Genomic DNA, 20,228 nt, shown 5'->3' with positions numbered 1-20,228 from the left:
AAAAGAAAGAGAAGATTATATTAATATACTGGGTACAATGTGTGTTATAAAGTATAACCTACCAACTTTTATTTAGACTGGTAGTTAATTGTTACATGATGGTGGCTGTTACCATGGCAACACAATATTTACACCTCCAGATAGTGTGTGTGTACAAAACAAAATTGATTCAGCTTCTTGTAGATAAGCGATTAAGTGCTTTCTAATGTTTATCTGTTTGAAATTATTTGAATCATAGTCTAACCGTTGGTTCTTACCCTGTGAACTCATATAAAACTGAATTCTGACTTGGACCCTGAGTTTTCTAGCATTGGTGGACATATTCTTGACATTTGAATGAGGGGAAATTGATGGGGCCAGGAGTTTGACCTAGTGGTAGAATGCTTACCTAGCATGCACAGAGAACCAGGTTTGATCCTCAGTACCACATACTTAGAAAAACTGGGAGTGGTGCTATGGCTCAGTGGCAGAGCACTAGCCTCAAGGAAAAAGACCAAGGACAGTGCTCAGGCCCTGTGTTCAAGCCCCAGGACTGCCAAAAAAAAAAAGGCTTAAATGAGGCAAAATTGAAATGGCAAATTGAGTTGCATAAGAGAAGCTTGCAGTTTTATTTTATTATTTATTTATTTTTCTCAGTCCTGGACTTGAGCTCAGGGCCTAAGTGCTGTCCTTAGGCTTTCTCAAGGCTAGCACCCCACCACTTGATCCAGAGTACTGTTTCTGGTTTTTTTTTTTTAATGTATATGGTACAGAGGAATTGAACCCAGGTCTTTGTGCATGCTAGCCAAGCACTGTACCATGGGACCAAACTCTCAGCCTGTAAATTTAATAAGCAAAACTCAAAGAAAATTTTAATATAAGTTGAGCATAAAGCTGGGTGGACAGACATGTTTTAAAATTGATAAATTAGTAAGTATGATCTCTGAAAGTTCAGAGGGAGAAAAAAAGTTGCTGTGTAGAGTTTTAATTATTATTTTTTTTGTTTTGTTTTGTTTTTTTGTCTGATTCTAGACCCTTAGAGGAAGCTTGCAAAGTAAACTTAATCCCCGGCCAGGGAAGGTAAGACTCAACTCTGTTTCTGGCCTGGATTGTATTATGCTCTGATGCAGTGCGAACTGGTGCTAGCCTTTTGATTTGCTTGTAGGTAGTGATATTCAGTGAGCCTGAAGTCTCGGAGGAGTGCATTGAGGTGTTTGGAGATATTCAGGACTGCAGCTCCTGGAGCCTCTCTCCAGTGATCCTCGTGAAAGTGGTTAGAGGATGGTAAGTGTGTGGGGGCCATCCTTGCTTAGCCTGTGATTTCCCTCCTTCTTCATGGTTTTTTTTTGGTCAGTCATGGGGCTTGAATTCAGGTCCTGGGCACCGAGCCTAAACTCTTTAATTCAAGGCTAGCAATCTTACCACTTTGAGCCATAGCTCCATTTCCAGTTTTTTTTTTTTTTTTTTTTTTTTTGCCAGTCCTGGGCTTGAGCTCAGGGTCTGAGCACTGTCCTTGGATTTTCTCAAGGCCAGAGCTCTTACCACTTGAGCCTCAGCACCACTTCCAGCTTTTTCTATGTATGTGGTACCCAGGAATCGAACCTAGGTTTTCATGCTTGCTAGGCAAGCACTCTACCACGAGGCCAAACTTCTGGCCCTGTATTTCCAGTTTTTTAATTGGTTAATTTGAGATAGTAGGCCTATGGACTTTCTTGGTTGGGCTGGCTTTGAACCATGATCCTCGGATCTCAGCCTCCTGAGTAGCTAGAATTACAGCCACCAATGCCCAGCATCTTTATGTTTTTGGTCCTCTCCCTACTTAGAAATACTACGTGTGGTCCAGTGAGGAGTTCACAGCTAAGAAACTGAGTTTGAGTCATATTTCTGAGTAGAGGAGGTATATGTGCTTATGGGAAAAATGTCAGAAAGTGCAATAGAGCATTTTCTTTATTTCCCTGTGGAACATAGCTTTAGAGTATTATCCATCATGGCCCAGAATATTCTCTTGGTTTGTGAGGGTTTTTGTTTTGTTTTGTTGGTTGGTTGGTTAGTTGGTTGTTTTATTCTGGGCGGGTACTTGGTCTTTAATGCAGTGCCTTTGATTTTTGCTTAAGGTTAGCACTCTAGCACTTGAGCCACGTCTCCAGTTTTTGCTGGTTAGAGATAAGAATCTCTGGCATTTATCTGCCTAATCCAGCTTTGAACTTCAATCCTCAGCCTCCTGAGTAGCTATAATTACAGGCAGGAGTCACAGGTGCTGGCTCTCTCCTGAGTTTTAAATGTTTGATAAGATTTTCACTTAAAGACTTTTCTTTCTTTCTTTTTCTTTTGGTCTGTCATGGGGCTTGAACTCTCTATTAGCATACATCTCCTTTCTATTAAAATAAAATTCCTTTAAAATTAATGTTTTTTATCTGCATAAGGAATATATTGTTATAAACATCTACTATAGTTGATCTACTATAATTTCTAGTCTCCACTAACTAGCAGTGTTAGTAGTTGAAATTCTCCTAGAATTCTTCATAAAATTCTTCATGATACTGATATAGGTTTTGAATTAGCAGAGGTTTAATTATTCCAGTAAAGTTTTTTTATATTTTTTATTGTAATTAATAAAAGGGTTACATGATATTTGCCAGATAGAAGGTGCATTAATTCACATACATTGATACCCTTTCACATGTCTTGGTACCCATTACCCTCCCCCCCACTCACCCCCCCCCCCCCAGTAAAGTTTATTTTAGAGTGTTTGTTATTCTAGTTCCTAGAGGCCTGGTCACTGATATGTACCATACATTGGCTTGAATATTTGATTCATTGGAACTTTTCAAACACTGTCTAATGGTGTTCCTGTGTTTTATTCTTAGCTGGATTTTGTATGAGAAACCAAATTTTGAAGGGCATTCTGTTCCCCTTGAAGAAGGTGAATTAGAACTTTCTGGTCTTTGGAGTGTGGAAGATATTTTGGAAAGAAACCAGGAAGCTGAGACTGATAAGCCTGTGGTGATTGGTTCAATCAGACATGTGGTCCAGGTATGTTACGGTAAATATGAATTCATTCGTACAACAAATATCTCATCCCAGGATTATTTTTTTAGTTTTGGCTAGTCCTGGACTTGAAGTAAGGGCCTTGGCACTGTTCTTGGACACTTTTTGCTCAAGGCCAATGCTCTGCTACTTGAGCCACAGCGCCATTTCTGACTTTTTCTGTGTGTGATACCAAGCCATCAAACCCAGGGCTTTGTGCATGCTGGGTGAGCATTCTACCACTAGACTAAGCTCCCAGCCTTGGTTTGTATTTTAAAAGAGATGTTGAATTTATGATATAAATGATCTGGAGAGTATTTTATTGGTACTCTATGGGTATATGTCCTATAATTTAAATATTTGCATGCCTTAAATGAATTAGAAAAGAAGCATTCTACTAAGCTTGATATTTTTCCATGGCAAAGAAGTGTTCTACTAGGCTTGATATTTTTCCATGGTAAGTCTTCAAGGTGTAAATCTCTCATCCTGGTTCCTATTTCAGTCTTCCAAGTGTACTTTATTTGGTAACTTGATGGTACGAGTTATTCTTTTTATTGTTGCCTTTTGTCTATTTGCTTGCTCTTAGAGTCAAGGCTTCACTTTGTAGCCAAGACTTCTGTTTTCAAACTTGAGATCCTCCTGCCTCAGCCTCCCAGTGCTGGGATTACAAGTGTGTGTCACTGTGGTTGGCGCGCGCGCGCGCGCGTGTGTGTGTGTGTGTGTGTGTGGTTTTGTTTTATTTTATAATGAACCAATCACTTTTCAATTCTCTCATTTTGCTGGTCATGATCTAATCTGCTCTTTCTGTTGTAACCATAACACAAATCCATTGTTCTGTTTTTTCCTCTTAAAAGTAATTCTTAATTCTTTTTGTTTCTCTGATCACATTCCCAAGAAGCTACCTCAGTGATTTCTGACTGGGGGAGGTGGTGGGATCTTGTGGGGAGAGGATCTGGTACACTGGATGGTGGGAAAAGGGAAGTGGAACATATTGGGAAAGAGAGCTCCTACTGGGCAAATAGAGCCAGTGCTTTCTACATCATTATGTGGGTTGTGGTTTAGCTTGACATTTTACTTCCTTGAAATAAAGGGTTAGTATTTATCACTAAGCAGATAAGTGAGGGAGCATCATTGAGTATTTTCCCTATCAGTAGACTTAAGGTCCTTTCTCTCCATTCCCCCCCCCACCATTGTAAATAATACTATGAGAATAGATTTTTGTATGTTTAATAATTTATCTTTTTTTTTTTTCTGGATTCTGGTGGCTCACGCCTATAATCCTAGTTACTCAGTACCCTGAGATCTAAAGGTTCAAGATTCAAAGTCAGCCTAGACAAAGAAGTCTGAGATTCTTATCTCCAATTAAATACCAAGAAGCCAGAGGAGAGCTATGGTTCAAGTGGTAGAGTACCAGCCTTGAGCAAAAGAACTAAATGAGCACCTGATTCCAAACTTCCAACCCAGTACTGGACAAAATAAATATTAAAAAAATTCATTTTTTATAATTTCCTTGGTTTAAATTCTTCTGAATACTACTATATTGAAGGAGAGGAGCATGTTTGGGGTTCCTGATAGGTATAGATTACCTTTTCTTTATAAATTGTGTGCTGGATATTTAAAACATGAACCATAAGTCATAATATATGTTCGAGATAGACATTGCTTTTCTTTCTTTTCTTTTTTTTTTTTTTTTTTTTTGCCAGTCCTGGGCTTGAGCTCAGGGCCTGAGCACTGCCCTTGGACTTTCTCAAGGCTAGAGCTCTACCACTTGAGCCTCAGCACCCGTTCTGGCTTTTTTTTTCTATGTATGTGGTACCAAAGAATCGAACCCGGGTCTTTGTGCATACTAGGCAAGCACTTTAACCACTAGGCCAAACTCCCGGCCCAGACATTGCTTTTGGTTTAGTATTTTTACTGCTTTTAGTGATATTGAATCTCACCTGAACTGGCCAAGCATGAAGATTTTTTCTCTTATATTGTAATTTACCTGGCTGTGTGCATAGAAGAAGCTTGGGAAACAACCCTAGTGTGTTCAGTGTGCTTAGTGGGTGGTTGGGTATATGGGACATGGAACAATTACTAGAACAATTACTAAAATGTAGAGATTTGCAAGTCACTGTGAATGTGTGTTTATCCTTGACCTTTTAGATCAAGTTAGCATCATAAAGGACTAGTACCAGCCAAGGAACCTCATAGACCATGGTCTTGGATACTTACTTTGCAGGCAAACTCCTTTGACTAAAGAAAGTCAAGTGAGGGTGACAGTAAGATTCTCAAAATGACCCAGGCTTGAGTGTGACTCTGAGGTCTGTGACAAAAGTAGTATGTCTGTATATCCCTCAAGGGGTTACTGTTTGAACTCAAGACTGAAAACGGGAAAGGCATACAATAATGACAGGAGCTTTGTGAATATGACTATTAAATGCTCCTTTTTTTTTTTTTTGAGACCTTGACTTGAACTTGGTATCTGACTCTACACTCATTGCAAGTGCCTTACCACCTGAGTCATGCCTCCAATCCCTCATTCTTTTTTTGTATATGTTGGTCCTAGGGTTTGAACTCAGGGCCTGGACACTATTTCTGAGCTTTTCTACACAGCTTCACTTTCTGTTTTTTGATCAGGGGTCTAAAAGACTCTTGGATTTTCCTGCCCAGGCTGGCTTCAAACCACAATTCTTAGACCTCAACCTCTTATATAACAGCGTTACAGGCATGAGTCATGGAAACCTGACAGGGCTCATTCTAATCACTTGGAAAGTGACTAGAAAAAAGAATGGTGAGCTTAGTATAGAATTAAGTATGTAGTAAGATGATTACTAGCTGTCTTATGTGTATGTGTATATGTTTTTCAGGATTACAGAATTAGTCAAATTGACTTATTTACTGAGCCAGAAGGGTTAGGACTCCTTAACTCCTACTTCGACGACACTGAAGAAATGCAGGGCTTTGGTGTAATGCAGAAGACTTGTTCCATTAAAGTGCACTGGGGCACGTGAGTATTTGCTATGTGGATAGTTGGAATGAAGCTTTGTTGGGAGTGTAGCACTGGAGCCAGAGATTGAGATACTCTATTTCTGATCAGATGTTCCACTCAGTAATATGGACTGCAAGATATTTTTTATATGGCACATTAAATTCTGATTATTTTATACCTGTATTACTGTGATTTACCTTGTTTATAAAAATAACTTTATTAGAAGAATGATGGCAGTGGGGGAGCATACATTTTTTAATGTGAATACTGGTACTGTTGCTTGAACTCAGGGATTTGTGTTCTTGTTTGGCTTTTTTGTTCTAACATTTGAGCCACAGTTTCGGCTTTTCTGTGTATGTGGTACTGAGGAATTGAACCCAGGGCTTTGTGCATGCTTCCACTAGGCCACACTCCAGGCCCTGTTTACTTAGTTTTTCTTTTTAACATGGAAAATGATTGGACTTTCAGAATGTAGGAGCTGCAGAATCTTGGAAATCAGGAACTAAAACCTTTTGGCCGAGTGTCGGTGGCTTATTCCTGCAATTCTAGTTACTCAGAAGGCTTGAGATCTGAGGAGCAACGATCAACACCAGCTGGAGCAGGAAAATCTGTGAGACTCTTACTCTAGTTAACTACCAGAAAACTGGAAGTAGAGCTGTGGCTCAAAGTAATAGAGTGCTAGCCTTGTACCAGCGCAAAACTAATATAATGGAGAATTGCATGGAAATTGCAAATATGAGTTAGTTGAAGAGTTGCAGCCTTGAAGAGTTGCAAGGTAGTCATGTGGAAGAGAAATCACCCTTGCTTCTGGTAGGCCAAACAAGGTCTCAGGGAAAATCAGTAGAAATTAGAATGGTAGATTCTGACTTGACCCAGGAAGGATTTTTGGACCCAGGAAGAATTTTCAAATCATTAAAGTGGTAAAAATGGAAGTGAATAGGAAGTATTCAAGTACAGAACAGACGAGGATTTATCTGTGGCTTTGTAGGAGGACTGAGGTGTGAATTAGCTATAGCCTTTGTGGCTGTTCGTTTATTATTTACCAAAACTATACCTTGAAAAAATGTAAATGTCCAGTTAAAACTTAATGAGTACTCAAGTACTCTCACACAGCCTGTCCCTAGAAGCCTGTGCCAGGCCGTTGCTCAGAAAACAGCTCCCCATGTTAATCCACTTTCAGAGCTATAGCTAAATATCGTGGGCTGAGTAATGTATGAAGAATATAGGTTATTGGCTCATAAGGTCTGGAGTTCACATCTAATGAAGGTCTTGCTGGAGGGAATCTGTAGAATCTCAGGGGGAGTACAAGGGATCACATGGCAAAATGCAGATTGAAGAAGCCAAGTTGAACTGGCTTTGTAACAGATCTGCCCTTTATTCAGTTAGTACAAAGTACTGTACTTCATTATGAAATTTTCAAACATGTATGCTTTGATTATATTTTCCCCTCTACTGTCTCCCTTCCCTTCTCCTGTTGGCTCCTTTCCTCATATTCACCTTCTACTTTCAAAATTGTCCATGTGCCCGTGTGTGCTCCAGTGCTGAGGCTTGAACTTAGAGCCACTGGGTGATGTTCCTTAATTTCTGCTTAATGCTACCACTTGAACCACACCTCCACTTTTGAATTTTATTTTAGCTAATTGGAGATAAGATTCTCATGGACTTTTCTATCCAGGCTGACTTGCTGTAGATTGCGTATAGGGCCTTACCTGTCCTAGTGAAGTGTTCTACCTCTGGAGTGACACCTCTTGCTTTTTAGTGTATTTTCCAGATAGGGTCTTCTGCTCTTGCCTGTCTGACCTTGAACCACAGTCCTCCTATCACTACCTCTTCTATCCAAGGGTAGAAGCAAGGAAACCAATCTGGATCAGTCAGGGTGGTGATGAGGGTAGGGATTTGGGGCGCATACATTATTCAGGGTAGTAATGGGGATAAGGAATGGCCAGACTTGGGGCTCATTATGAAGCTCAAGTGGACAGCATCTGCTGACAGCTTTTATGCAGGTGTGAGGACCTGAATGAAAGGGCCAGGTACTGAGATGAAGATGTAGATGAGTGGGTTGGGTAGAAGAGTGAAATTCAGGTTGATTTTGGACACGTAGAGTCAGAGCTGCCATTGCACATCCACAGAGGGTCCTCACCTAGGGAGGGTGTTAAGCCAGGCATTGCCTGACAGTCCAGAGGCAACAGTGCTGTGGAGGGAAGAGAGATGGGGCACATGTGTCTGAGGTTCTTGCATATTTAGAACTTGGGAGTTAAAGCAGCAATCTTAAGTCAAGGAAAATGACTTTATGTCTTGCCGCCTTTTGATTTCTTTCTTTTGTTGTACATCAAAGGAATCTATAGCTTTTTTCAGAGCAGTGATGTTGAGCAGTGAACTTAACCTGAGAGAAGAATGAGAAGGGTGTCAGCCTGAAGATTTTAATCACAGGGCCTGGGAAGGTCCATGACTCAGAATCCAGCCATGTTGGGCTTGATGGAGCTGTTTTTCCACGTTTCTCTAATCTTTGCAGCAGGGTCGCTGTGCCTCCTGGGGGGGTGGGGTGGGGAAGGGTGGTCACAGATGTGTCTGTCCCCCTTTCACGGGGATAGACTTCTTTTTGCTAGCTATTCATTTCTGTCATTAGGCTCATGGATTCTACTACTGATGTCAGTTCCAAGTTTAAGCTTCCCCAGATCTCAGTCTCCTGAGTACCTGAGGTTACAAGCATGAGCCACTGGTGCCCAGATTGTTCCTTGTTTTCTTTTTAATATCTTTTTAAATTTTTTTATTTAGTTTTTGCCAGTCTTGGGGCTTGAACTCAGGGCCTGGGCACTGTCCTTGGACACTTTTTGCTCAAGGCTAGCTCTCTGCTGCTTGAGCCACAGCACCATTTCTGGCTTTTTCTGGGTATGTGGTTCCAGGGAATCAAACCCAGGGCTTTCTGCATGCTAGATGAACAGGGCTGGCTATGCTCCCAGCCCTGTTCATTGGTTTGTTTTTTTTTTTCCCCAGTCCTGGGGCTTTCCTCATGCTAGAGCTCTACCACTTGAGCCAAAGCACCACTCCCAGCCTTTTCTATGTTTGTGGTACCAAGGAATTGAACCCGGGTCTTCGTGCATGCTAGGCAAGCACTCCTACTACTAGGCCAAACTCAGGCCTGCAAATTTAATAACCTAAATTCAGAGAGAGTTTTTGAGACAGGGTCCCACAAGGTTTGATGTGGCCCAGGTTGACCTCCAACTCAGTCCTAATTCAGCCTCCCCAGTTCTGGAATTACAGGCATGTACCACCAGGACTGGCTTGGTTGAAAGCATGTGACTGGTCTGTTATAAAAGTTCATTTTGAGAAAAAAAAGTTAATTTTGCTTATCTTGGTGCACCAGCAACCTGAATTGAAGTAGAGAAATCTCAGTGGAAAGGGAACTTTTCTAGATCCCAGCTACTTCAAAATGGGTTTCTTCACATAGACATTTATCCAATTGTTATTTAAGGAAAGGAAATTCCTAACTAATTTTGCCTCTCAGATTCAGTTGACATCTTGTTTTTCAACTTTTGTTTTAAACAGCTAGTAATACCAGCTCTTCCTAAAGACATAAAATACTATTTATTTTGTATTCATTAAAAATGTGTATTTTTACATTTCTAATATAAACAGAACTTCTAAACCTCATAATGTTTGTGGTTCAAGCTGGCACCTTCACTTAAGCAAGGAGAACAGAGTCTGTTCACTTTCCTCAGACCAGGGCGAGTTGTAGCCGATTGTGCATAGAATGCCATGGGTGTAATGAAAGGCCTGGATTTTACTGGCCAAACTGTCTTTGATCATTTTTATTGCATAACAGTTGATATCTACAGAATAATATATACATATATGAATTATGGAGCCTAATAATGAAACAAACCCTCATGAACAAACTACCTAACCCATACCCCAGACCATTCCCAGCTCTGTATCAGAACTCTTTCACCTTCTTGAGTCCCCTTCTGGCCTAAGATTATCCACACTGGTAAGTAGTCATGTGTTTTAGTGTTAAAAAAAATGCTATTTAATAGTTACTGTGTTTCATTGTGTAGCATGCACCATTAGAGCCCAATTTTTATTACAAAGGCTTTTATTATTCAAATCCATGAAAATAGCTAAATAAACACCTGTGTACCATCTGCTTGATCCACTGATTTTGTCTTATTTTAATCACTTTTATTGATTTTGGTGGTACCGGTTTTGAACTCTGGGCCTCATATTGGCCAGACAGGCTCTCAACCACTTAAGTTAATGCCCCAAACCATTTTTCTTTAGTCACTTTTCCAGATAGGATCTCATATTTTGGTCTAGGTCTAGACCTTGGACCTCCATCCTCCTATTCTCTACCATCTAGTCGCTGGGATCATGTGTCATCTTTTTCTAAGCACTTGAAAAGAAGTAGCAAATAGCAGACCTCCTTACTCATTATCTTTATATTGACCTTACTCATTATTTCTTTATACTGACCTTTTCCTGAACAACTTGCATTATCATTAACTAAGAAAAACTTAGCAATATGTCTATCACAGTAGGCAATCTATGGCTCATAATCACATTTTCTCAGGAATGTATTTTGTAAAGAGGAACCATGCTTTTGTGTGTAGTACTGGGATTTAAACTCAGGTTCTTACGCTTGCCAGGTACGTGTTTCGTGGCTTGAGCCACACCTTCAATGCAGGTTGAACAAATTTGGCAAATTTTGGAAAATTTGGTGCTTCATTCAGTTAGTGCCATACCTTCAATGCAGGTTGAACAATTTTGGCAAATTTTGGAAAATTTGATGCTTCATTCAGTTAGTGCCATATACTTAGGCTTTACCCAGTTGGATTACTCGTACTAACCAGCTTGCCTGTTAATGATGCCAACTTTTGTTTGCTCAGTTGAAGTGGTGCCACTTAAAAGTACATTTCCTACTTGAGAGTCACAGCCACTGTGTTTTATGTAACTTAAAGCTGTAACATTCACATTAAGCTTTGAAGTGTCCAGTTTTTTTTCCTGTCAGTGACCAGTATTTATGTTCAACCACATGTCAGGACCCAGTTGGGAATACTGTAAGTTTAACTTTGCCTCGTAGGTAGTAATAACAGATTACTTGTTCAAGAATAAGTAGACAAGATAGGACCAATTTTTTCTTGGGTGAGTCAAAGGGTATAAAAGATATAATCACAGTTTTAATACACATGTGAATGTTCGTTGTTACTACCTCAACAATGTTTGTTATGAATACATTTGTCTGCACTCATGTTTGTTAAAAGTACAGTTTATTACTTTAAAGTCACATATACACATGTGCATATATATACATACACATATATATTACACACACATATATTTTTAAACAGTGTCCGGCTACGTAACTCAGAATTAACTTGACTAATAACTTTTCTGCCTCAGCAACTTGAATTCCAAGATCACAGTCGTTCCCAGCCACATTCAACTAGTCATGCTTTTTATTGTATACAGGCAAAAGCTCGTTGCTTAAATGCAAAGGAAAAGAAAGTACCTTCATAAACGGAAACAACATCACCTGAAGATACTTTCCATTCTCTTCTGATAGCCTCATGAGTATTATATCTTGTTGGAACAGTTTCTGAAAAATTGATCATGCTTTATATGAGTTTTCAGATCTCAGAGTGCACCCAGCCTTCGTAAATATGCGTCTGAGGTACCCAGCAAGTCCCGGCTAAGACTTATTAAGTCTTGAGTAGGGCACCACTGGCTCACACCTGTAGCCCTTGCTACAAAGGAGGTTGAGAGCTGAGGATCATGATTGGCAGCCAGTTCAGGCAGAAAAGTCCATGAGTCTCTTATCTGAAATTGCCGGATACTGGTGGTTTCTGCTTGTAATCCTAGCTACTTCGGAGGCTGAGATATAAGGATCGAGGTTCAGAGCCAGCCCAGGCAGAAAGGAAAAGCCCAGGCAGAAAGTCTGTGAGACTTTGGTCTCCAGTTAACCATCCAAAAAGCCAGAAGTGGAGCTGTGGCTCAAGGGGGAGAGCATTAGCCTTGAGCAAGAAAGCGTCGGGGCAGAGACCTGGCCTAGTTAAAGTATATAGGACTGGCACAAAAAAAGGTGTGGAATGGAAATATGGTCCAAGTGGCAGAGCACCAGCCTTGACTGAGAAAGCCAAGGGAGAGTGCTAGGCCCTGAGTTCAAGTCCCAGTACTGGCACAAAACACATAAAAGCATTATCAGTTGTCAGCGTAATGCATATTAATCATATTAAAGGGTATCATTATGATATTTATATGCATGTATATAATGTACTTGGATAGAATTCATTCTTCCGTTCTTTCTTAGCTCCCCTCACTTTTTAGGAACAATGCGAACATTCTTCATTATTCTATTTTTATATATGCATATGAAGTACTATGATAGTCTGTTCAGAATATACCAGTTTGTATGTTCAGGGTTTTGCTAATCTTCTCTGCCCCAATTTGCTTTCCTCCACCTAATGTCAGGTGATTAGCCCAACTCCAAGGAAAGTGATATTTTAGTATCAGCAGATAAAATCCTTCCAGAACTCCAACTCTATAGAAGGAAAGGCCTAAAGAAAGGGTCCTTTGGAAAGTTTCCTTTCAGATCTTCAGTGCCATGGTCAAGAGCCACACCTTCTGTTGTAAAGGATTAAAGTCCATTCACTTGATGGAGTAAGTCTCTGAGGCCTTTGATTTGTTAGCCAAAAATGGAAGTTATTCCAAAGGACACAGAGTAGGCTTGTGATGTTCTGAGCTCCAAAAATGTATAATACATCCTTCGTGTCTTTAAGTATTAGCAGCTTTAAAGTGCTCCCTTCCTACTTGTTTTCTTGTGGTTATGAGGATATTTAATTTTTTTTTGGGGGGGGGGGGGGCTAGTCCTGGGCTTGAGCTCAGGGCCTGAGCCCTGTCCTTGGACTTTCTCAAGGCCAGAGCTCTACCACTTGAGGCTCAGCACCACTTCCAGCTTTTTTCTATGTATGTGGTACCCAGGAATTGCACCCCGGTCTTCGTGCATGCTAGGCAAGCACTCTATCACTAGGCTAAACTCCCAGCCCTATGAGGATATTTAAAAGACAAGCCACATTTTTCCCTTCAGTTAATTTGTTCTGTATGTCATTTGTACAAAAAGCTCTACAGCAAATCGGAAGTGCCTAAGGCAAATTTCCACAAGTGGAACTGTCACCTAGATCAAGAAATAGAACATTCCAGCATCCTCAGAAGTCTCTCATTCTTCCTCCCCGTGTTTTCTATATTCCATCCACTCACTGTTCTGCTTTCTTACGCTGCTGAGTGTGAGCTGTGATCCCCACTGTGTACCGCACCCAGCTACCCAGTATCCTTTGTGTGCCATTATCGGACTGAACGTTAGTAGGATTCTGGTGATAAATCGTGTTGTAATTACTCTAAACTAATTTACTGATTTATCCAGAGGAATCCTAGCACTAAAAGTGTGCCTTGTGCCAAAATTGAGTATAGGGGGAAAAGCAAGGAGTGGAGCCTCAGACTGGTTTTGATCCATGTTATTTGGAGCTGGCCCGGGTTTGTGGGGGGAATGCAACATGGTGGGATACCACAACTAGCCTTGCTGCTGGAAGAACAAAGTGTGTCAAGTGGAAGTGATTGCTGAGTCTGTGTGTGAGACATCCTACAACATCTATCTTACATACATCACCCCTCTTCAACCTCTCCTTCCCAGAGCCCTTACAGGACCACAGTCTTCAGAGAGTCCTGACTGGCATGGTTTGATGATCCCCAGGCTTTAGCACCAGAGAGGAGGGTGGGGCTGCCATTCCTTGACCAAAGCAGAACTGACAGCTGACTAACTTGATATGTGGGTGGGGCATTGCAAAGCCATTAAAATCAGAACCAAGAACTGGGAAAGCTTTGCAGCTGGGTCCACAGGCCTATAGGCCTTTCAAGCTCCTAAGAATACCACTGTGTGTTTGAGCAATTACTCATCACTGTGAGTAATGCTCAGAGCCTGATCCTAAGTAATTGTGAAAAGAGTAAGTTGTTGGGTCTACTCCCTATAATGAGAAAAACCCATGAGCTAGTAACAGGAAGCCTAAGTGTTGGGTTCTGGAGTCAGACTGGGTCACCCAGCCTTTGACACTTACTGCTGTGTGGCCTGGGGCAGTGACTTAATCTCTTCTGTAAAAACTTCTTCCTTGCCTTCCTTGCAGCACTGTTGTGAGGATTAGATAAAATCGTAGGTGGCATGCCTTATGAGCTTTAGGGAGATGTCCGCTCTGGGTGAATTTTTGACACTACACCGTGAAAAATCATTAGGGTGGACCACTAAGTATTTGGTTACAGATGAGATGTTCACTTAAAACCAGGCCTGCGTTTTCCCACCTTGCTCTCTCTGAGTAAATATACTCTAAAAAGCAAACTACTTTTATTATGTGGAGGAAATAGGAAGTTTTCCTTTAGAAGCAATTAGCAGGCAGGGCTAGCCCAGGAGAGAGGAAGAGGACAGAAGGTCCACACCTCCTACCACACAGCTGCTGTTCCGCATCCTCTTCTGTTGTGTTCCTCCTGTCAGGGGTCCTGTAGCTGAAATCAATGCTGAGCTGACCAGTTCTGCCTTTTCTTGGTGATTATTTAGATGGCTGATTTATGAAGAACCTGGATTTCAAGGTGTCCCTTTCATCCTGGAGCCTGGCGAATACCCTGACTTATCCTTCTGGGATACGGAAGAAGCATACATTGGGTCCATGAGGCCTCTGAAAATGGTGAAGATGGATTTGTGTTCTTGAAGGCAGAGGCTCTTTGTGATTTTGAAGCATTGAACAACATGAAGTTGGGTCCTGTTCCTGGCTAGAAATAAGGAGCTATAGCTTTCTAGATCCCCTGAGTAGTGACAGGAGGCTGGGCAGCTGGCAGCTATGGGAAGCTGGATGTTCACACACTTCTCTCAAGTATTTGCCCTTCCAGAAGGAGCTCCTGCTTCTTTCATCTGGAATTGTTGTATTTGCCTTGCTCTTTGTCTCTTCTGATTCGCCACAGGCTTTGGGAAGAGCAAGGCCACTGTCTGTGCCCTGTGCACTATAGTAGGTCCTCACTGGATACTTGAATTATACATGTTGGTGAAATTCCACCATGCAGTTGTCTTCAGAATTTATGTGAGACAAATTAGAAAGTTAGGAAAATAATCTTTTTATTTTTCTCTAGCTTAACTCAAGGGCCTGGGGAGTATCTCTTAGCTTTTCCCAAGGCTCATACCCTGCCTCTTAAGCCACAGCTCTACTTGTGGCTCTACAAACTTTTTTTCCAGGCTGTTTATGAACCAGGATCCTCAGATCTCAGGCCTCTCAGTAGACCTGCAGTAGGATTGTAGTGGTGAGCCACTGGCTCCAGCTAGGAAGGTAGTTTGTTTGTTTTTTGCCAGTCCTGGGGCTTGAACTCAGGGCCTGAGCACTGTCCTTGGGCTTTCTTGAGGCTAGAGCTCTACCACTAGAGTCACAGCACCACCTTCAGCTTTTTTCTATGTATGTGGTACTGAGGAATCGAACCAGGTCTTGGTGCATGCTAAAGCACTCTACCACTAGGCAAAACTCCTGGCCTAGGAAGGTAGTTTTTTATCTTCATTTTATACCTCCTGCCACAGCATTTGTTTAACATCTAAATGTTTTTTGTAGATAATTAAGGGTTTTAAATTTTAATTTCTACTTTTGTGAATGTAAGATGGTTTTTTGGTTTGTTTTTTTTGCTGGACCTAGGGATTCAATTCAGGCACTGAGCACTGTCCTTGGGCTTTCTCAAGGCTAGAACTTGACCACTTGAGCCACAGCACCACTTCTGGCTTTTTCTATGTATGTGGTACCAAGGAATCGAACCTAGCTCTTCATGCATGCTAGGTAAACATTCTACCACTAGGCCAAACTCCTGACCCTGGGGTTTTGCAAAGAGATACAAGGATCATTTTAAACCTATGGATGTACACTGACTGAACAGGGTTCCTTTTGAAAAAGAGTATTTATTTGGCTCTATAAGCTCTGGCCTATTGAGCAAAACCAGACTTAATCTTTCATTATCACAGCTCATTAGGTACTTTTGAACATCTTGAACAGCAGTTTTTCAAAGCTTTTAAAGACGCATTGATGAGAGAGGTTCTGACTCTCCAACTGCTGACTTTTAACTTGACCTGTGAACTACTTTAACCTTTTCTCTAATTGATTTTTAGTCTGGTTTATTATAAAAGTATAGCAACTTCCCCTACACCCTCCTTTGGGATGTTTTAAATGCTATCTAATAGTTTATATCATATTATTTCACAGTCTTCCAGGTTGTATGCATGATCTTCAGCAGTTTTGTAGGCTATGGGTTGCAGAGTGAGATGGCTCTTGGAGCCAGGCAGGAAATGCAGATGGGCGAGGCTGGGTAGTAGAGGAACTGTGGGGAGAGGTGGAAGTGGCTTACTCCAGCTAGTGCCCCTACTGGTCAAAGACCCGTCCTGAGCAGAATGAACCAGACTAGGAAATGGTGGCTGCCTGTGAGGATTTAGGTTCACAGATGGCCAGATCTATGATTGTCAATAAAATGAGAAATACTGATTTTTTTAACTGAGAAATTTTCTCCTCCCATACACATTCAGCCTATATGTTTCTGAGTCTGTCTAGGCTGTGTGTCTCATGTCTTCATTTCCATTATTGGTAACTTTAGCATCCTCTTATGTAAATGAGGGTGTGGGTAGTGGTAAGGCAGCAATGAAAAACAATTTTTCTTCTGTTATTTCCCCCCAGGGTGGCCGTAAAGTGGAATTCCCTACAGATCCAAAGGTAAATGTGCTTGTTGTATGTACACATGTGTGTGTCGATATATGCCTCTTCCATCTCATGTGACTTGTACATATACCAATTTCTATCCCATTTTGCTGTAGCCAGAGTTGGTGGGCCTCAGTTACCCAGGTGTCCACAGGCTGGAAGATGAACCTGAGGGCATTCCATATCAATAACAGGATGTGTAGCCCCACCCTCAAGGCTCATTGTTCCATTAAGTTTATTATTTCTGGCTGTATTTGCTAACTGTATGGGCTGTCACTGCTTGCCCATAGCCAGGAAGAAACTTCCTCAAGGCCCATTTTTCCTACTCCCAAATAGTTCTTTCTGTTATTACTATTTTTTCTGTGCTATGCTATGCTATGCTCATTGCTTGTGTAGTTGTCTGTAGGAGTCTCTTGGATTTGTCTGCCCAGGATGGCTCCGTTTAGTGTCATCTAAGCAGTGTACTAAGTATTAGTTCCCAGCTTAAAACAAAAATTAAGACTTAAGCCTGTAATCCTACTTGGAAGGCTGAGCTCTGAGGGTCATGGTTAAGTCAGCCTGTGCAGGGAAGTCCTTAAAACACATATCTCCAGCTACCCACCAAAAAGCCAGAAGTGAACTGTGGCTCAAGTGCCAAGTGTGCAAGCCTTGAGCAAAAAACAGACTTAGGGATAGCATCCAGGCCCTGAGTTCAAGCACAAAAAAAGAAAAAAGAAGCCATCTTTTGAACCGTGGCTTTGGACTGTTCCACATCTGGAAGAAAAGCCCAGTAATTTTTTAAGCTGTTATTAGTTATTATTATTTACTTAATTAAAAATTACATCATGAAAATTACATTGAAAATAAAGAAAAGTGCATATAGAAAATAGAAAATTTCTCTATTGAAATTGAAAATATAGAGAATTTTATTTTGTGTTCTAGAAGTTTCTGCATGAAATGGCTAATTTATTATTTATTTATTTTGTCAGTTGTGGAACTTGAACTCTGGGCCTGGGCGTTGTCCCTGAGCTCTTAGCTCAAGGCTACTTCCCTACTGCTTGAGCCACAGTGCCACTTCAGTTTTCTAGTGGTTAATTGGAGATAAAGAGTCTCACATACTTTAATGCCTGGGCTGGCTTTGAACCATGATCCTCAGATCTCTGCCTCCTGAGTAGCTAGGATTATAGGTGTACGCTACTGTGCCCTGCTGGCTAATTTATTTAAGTTGCTGAGATAGTTAACCTGGAATACCTTATTTCTGTTGTAGGTCATCATTTATGAAAAGCCTTTGTTTGAAGGAAAATGTATGGAGTTAGAAACAGAAATATGTAGTTTTCTGACAGAAGGAGGCGAAGCAGAAGAAACAACAGGAAATGGTCATTTGCCTTTCACATCAGTGGGCTCTATGAAAGTTCTAAGAGGCATGTAAGTAGAGGAGTAACTGGTAGGAATTTCCTTTATTCTTGATAAAGTAAGAAATGACCTATTTTCCCCAAAATAAAATTCTTATTCTATGATACAGTAATTCCTTTTTTACATTTCTTTTCCCTTTTTCATACATAGTTACCTCTTTCCTTTCCTTTCTCTCTCTGTCTCTCTGTGCCATTCTTCATCTCCCCCCCCCTTTTTTTTTTTGGTTGTTGTTTGTTTTGTTTTGTTTTTGCCACTACTGGTGCTTATACTCGGAGCCTGGATGCTGGCTCTTTGCTTTTTTGCTCAAGGTTAACACTCTGTCTACCACTTGGGCTATGTGTCTACTTCTGGCTTTTTTCTGGTTAGAGATCAAAGTCTCTTGGATTTATCTGCCCAGGCTGATTTTGAACCACAATCTTCAGATCTGAGTTTCCTGAATAGCTAGGATTGCAATATGAGTCCCCAGTACCTGGCTTTGCTTTTGTTTATCTAGCAGTACTGGAATTTGAAGTCAGTGCCTTGCACTTGCTAGGCAGGTTCTCTACTATTTGACCCAGTCCATCAGTCCAGGTATGTATTTCTTAGTTTTGTTTTGTTTTGTTTTTTTCTTTGTCAGTCCTGAGGCTTGATCTCAGAGCCTGAGCATTGTCCTTGGGCTTTCTTAAGGCTAGCGTTCTACCACTTGAGCTACAGCGCCACTTCTGGCTTTTTCTGTGTATGTGGTAATGAGGAATTGAGCCCAGGTCTTTGTGCATGCTAGGCAAGCACTCTCTATTACTAGGCCAAATTTCCTGCCCCTTATTATTGTTATTATTATTATTATTTTGCCAGTCCCAGGGCTTGAACTCATGGTCTGAGTGCTGTTCTTGGGCTTTCTCAAGGCTAGAGCTCTACCACTTGAGCCACAGCACCGCTGCTGGCTTTTTCTATGTATGGGCCTTCATGCATGCTAGGCAAGCACTCTACCACTAGGCCAAACTCTTGGTCTCTTGTTTGTTTGTTTTTTTTTTTAATGTACTGTTTTCCTAAACCTTAGAGTATTATAGTAATACCTAAATTTATGACTTGCTTCATAGCTGTTGGTATTTGTCATGACAGTGCTGTGTGTGAGAGAAGTGTAAACCATGACTCTGTGCCGCTCTTTCTTTGCAGCTGGGTGGCTTATGAGAAGCCTGGCTTTACTGGTCATCAGTATTTGCTAGAAGAAGGAGAATACAAGGACTGGAAAGACTGGGGCGGTTACAATGGAGAGCTTCAGTCTTTACGACCTATATTAGGTGTAAGTTAAAAAAGGCTAATGGTTAGGACTGGGTGTCTTTGGTGATGAATAGCTCCCCTTTGAATTTGGATTTTTTTTCTTAATAGGATTTTTCAAATGCACACATGATAATGTACAGTGAAAAGAACTTCGGATCCAAAAGTTCCAGTATTGATGTGTTAGGGATTGTGGCTGATTTAAAAGAGACCGGATATGGCGTGAAGACACAGTCTATTCATGTGCTGAGCGGAGTGTAAGTGCAGTCCTCCAGGTGGGATCTTGAACTTTTTTTTTTTTTTGCCGGTCCTGGGCTTGAGCTCAGGGGCTGAGCACTGTCCTTGGACTTTCTCAAGGCTAGAACTCTACCACTTGAGCCTCAGCACCATTCCGGCTTTTTCTTTTGTATGTATGTGGTACCGAGGAATCGAACCCGGGCCTTTGTGCATGCTACGCAAGCACTCTACCACTAGGCCAAATTCCCAGCCCTTGAACTTGGGTTTTATCTTGTTTCAGGGTAAACTAATAGTGTGGGTAACACAAAGTAGCCACTCAGCAGATCACAACAGCTAAACACCAATTTGGTCCCCTAATATTTACTGTAATTCTCTTTCACAAAGATTTCTCATGTAACCTTTCCTTGACGTGTTATAGAACATTGAAGTAGACTTTTGACTATTAGGACAGAAATCTGCCAATCTGCTTCCTATGTCATTCAGCATAGAAAGATTATAAATATCTTATGACAGTCAATAATAGCCCTTTAACATTAAACCTGAGGCCTCAACAAAGTCTCACTGAATTTTCCTGTGCTCTTCCACCTGTTCCAGTGTGTTTCTCATTATTATTT

At 41.1% G+C, this 20,228-nt stretch overlaps 1 protein-coding gene across 1 annotated transcript in view; it reads left to right on the top strand.

The window, feature by feature from the left end:
* Nucleotides 1-20,228, top strand: part of Crybg1 (crystallin beta-gamma domain containing 1) — a 118,426-nt gene that overhangs the window by 74,562 nt on the left and 23,636 nt on the right. Inside the window, exons 4-12 of the mRNA XM_090338360.1 lie at nt 1,012-1,059; nt 1,145-1,263; nt 2,847-3,012; nt 5,859-5,998; nt 14,574-14,700; nt 16,711-16,746; nt 17,978-18,135; nt 19,276-19,402; nt 19,489-19,634. Of these exons, the coding sequence (XP_090194486.1) occupies nt 1,012-1,059; nt 1,145-1,263; nt 2,847-3,012; nt 5,859-5,998; nt 14,574-14,700; nt 16,711-16,746; nt 17,978-18,135; nt 19,276-19,402; nt 19,489-19,634 (1,067 nt within the window). The remainder of the gene's footprint in view (nt 1-1,011; nt 1,060-1,144; nt 1,264-2,846; nt 3,013-5,858; nt 5,999-14,573; nt 14,701-16,710; nt 16,747-17,977; nt 18,136-19,275; nt 19,403-19,488; nt 19,635-20,228) is intronic.

Source organism: Megascapheus bottae, chromosome 8 (assembly GCF_031878675.1).
Source record: "Megascapheus bottae isolate mThoBot1 chromosome 8, mThoBot2.hap1, whole genome shotgun sequence".
NCBI classification, from domain to species: Eukaryota; Metazoa; Chordata; class Mammalia; order Rodentia; family Geomyidae; genus Megascapheus; species Megascapheus bottae.
The sequence above is the reverse complement of the archived record's forward strand: the minus strand, read 5'-3'. Positions and strand labels throughout refer to the sequence as shown.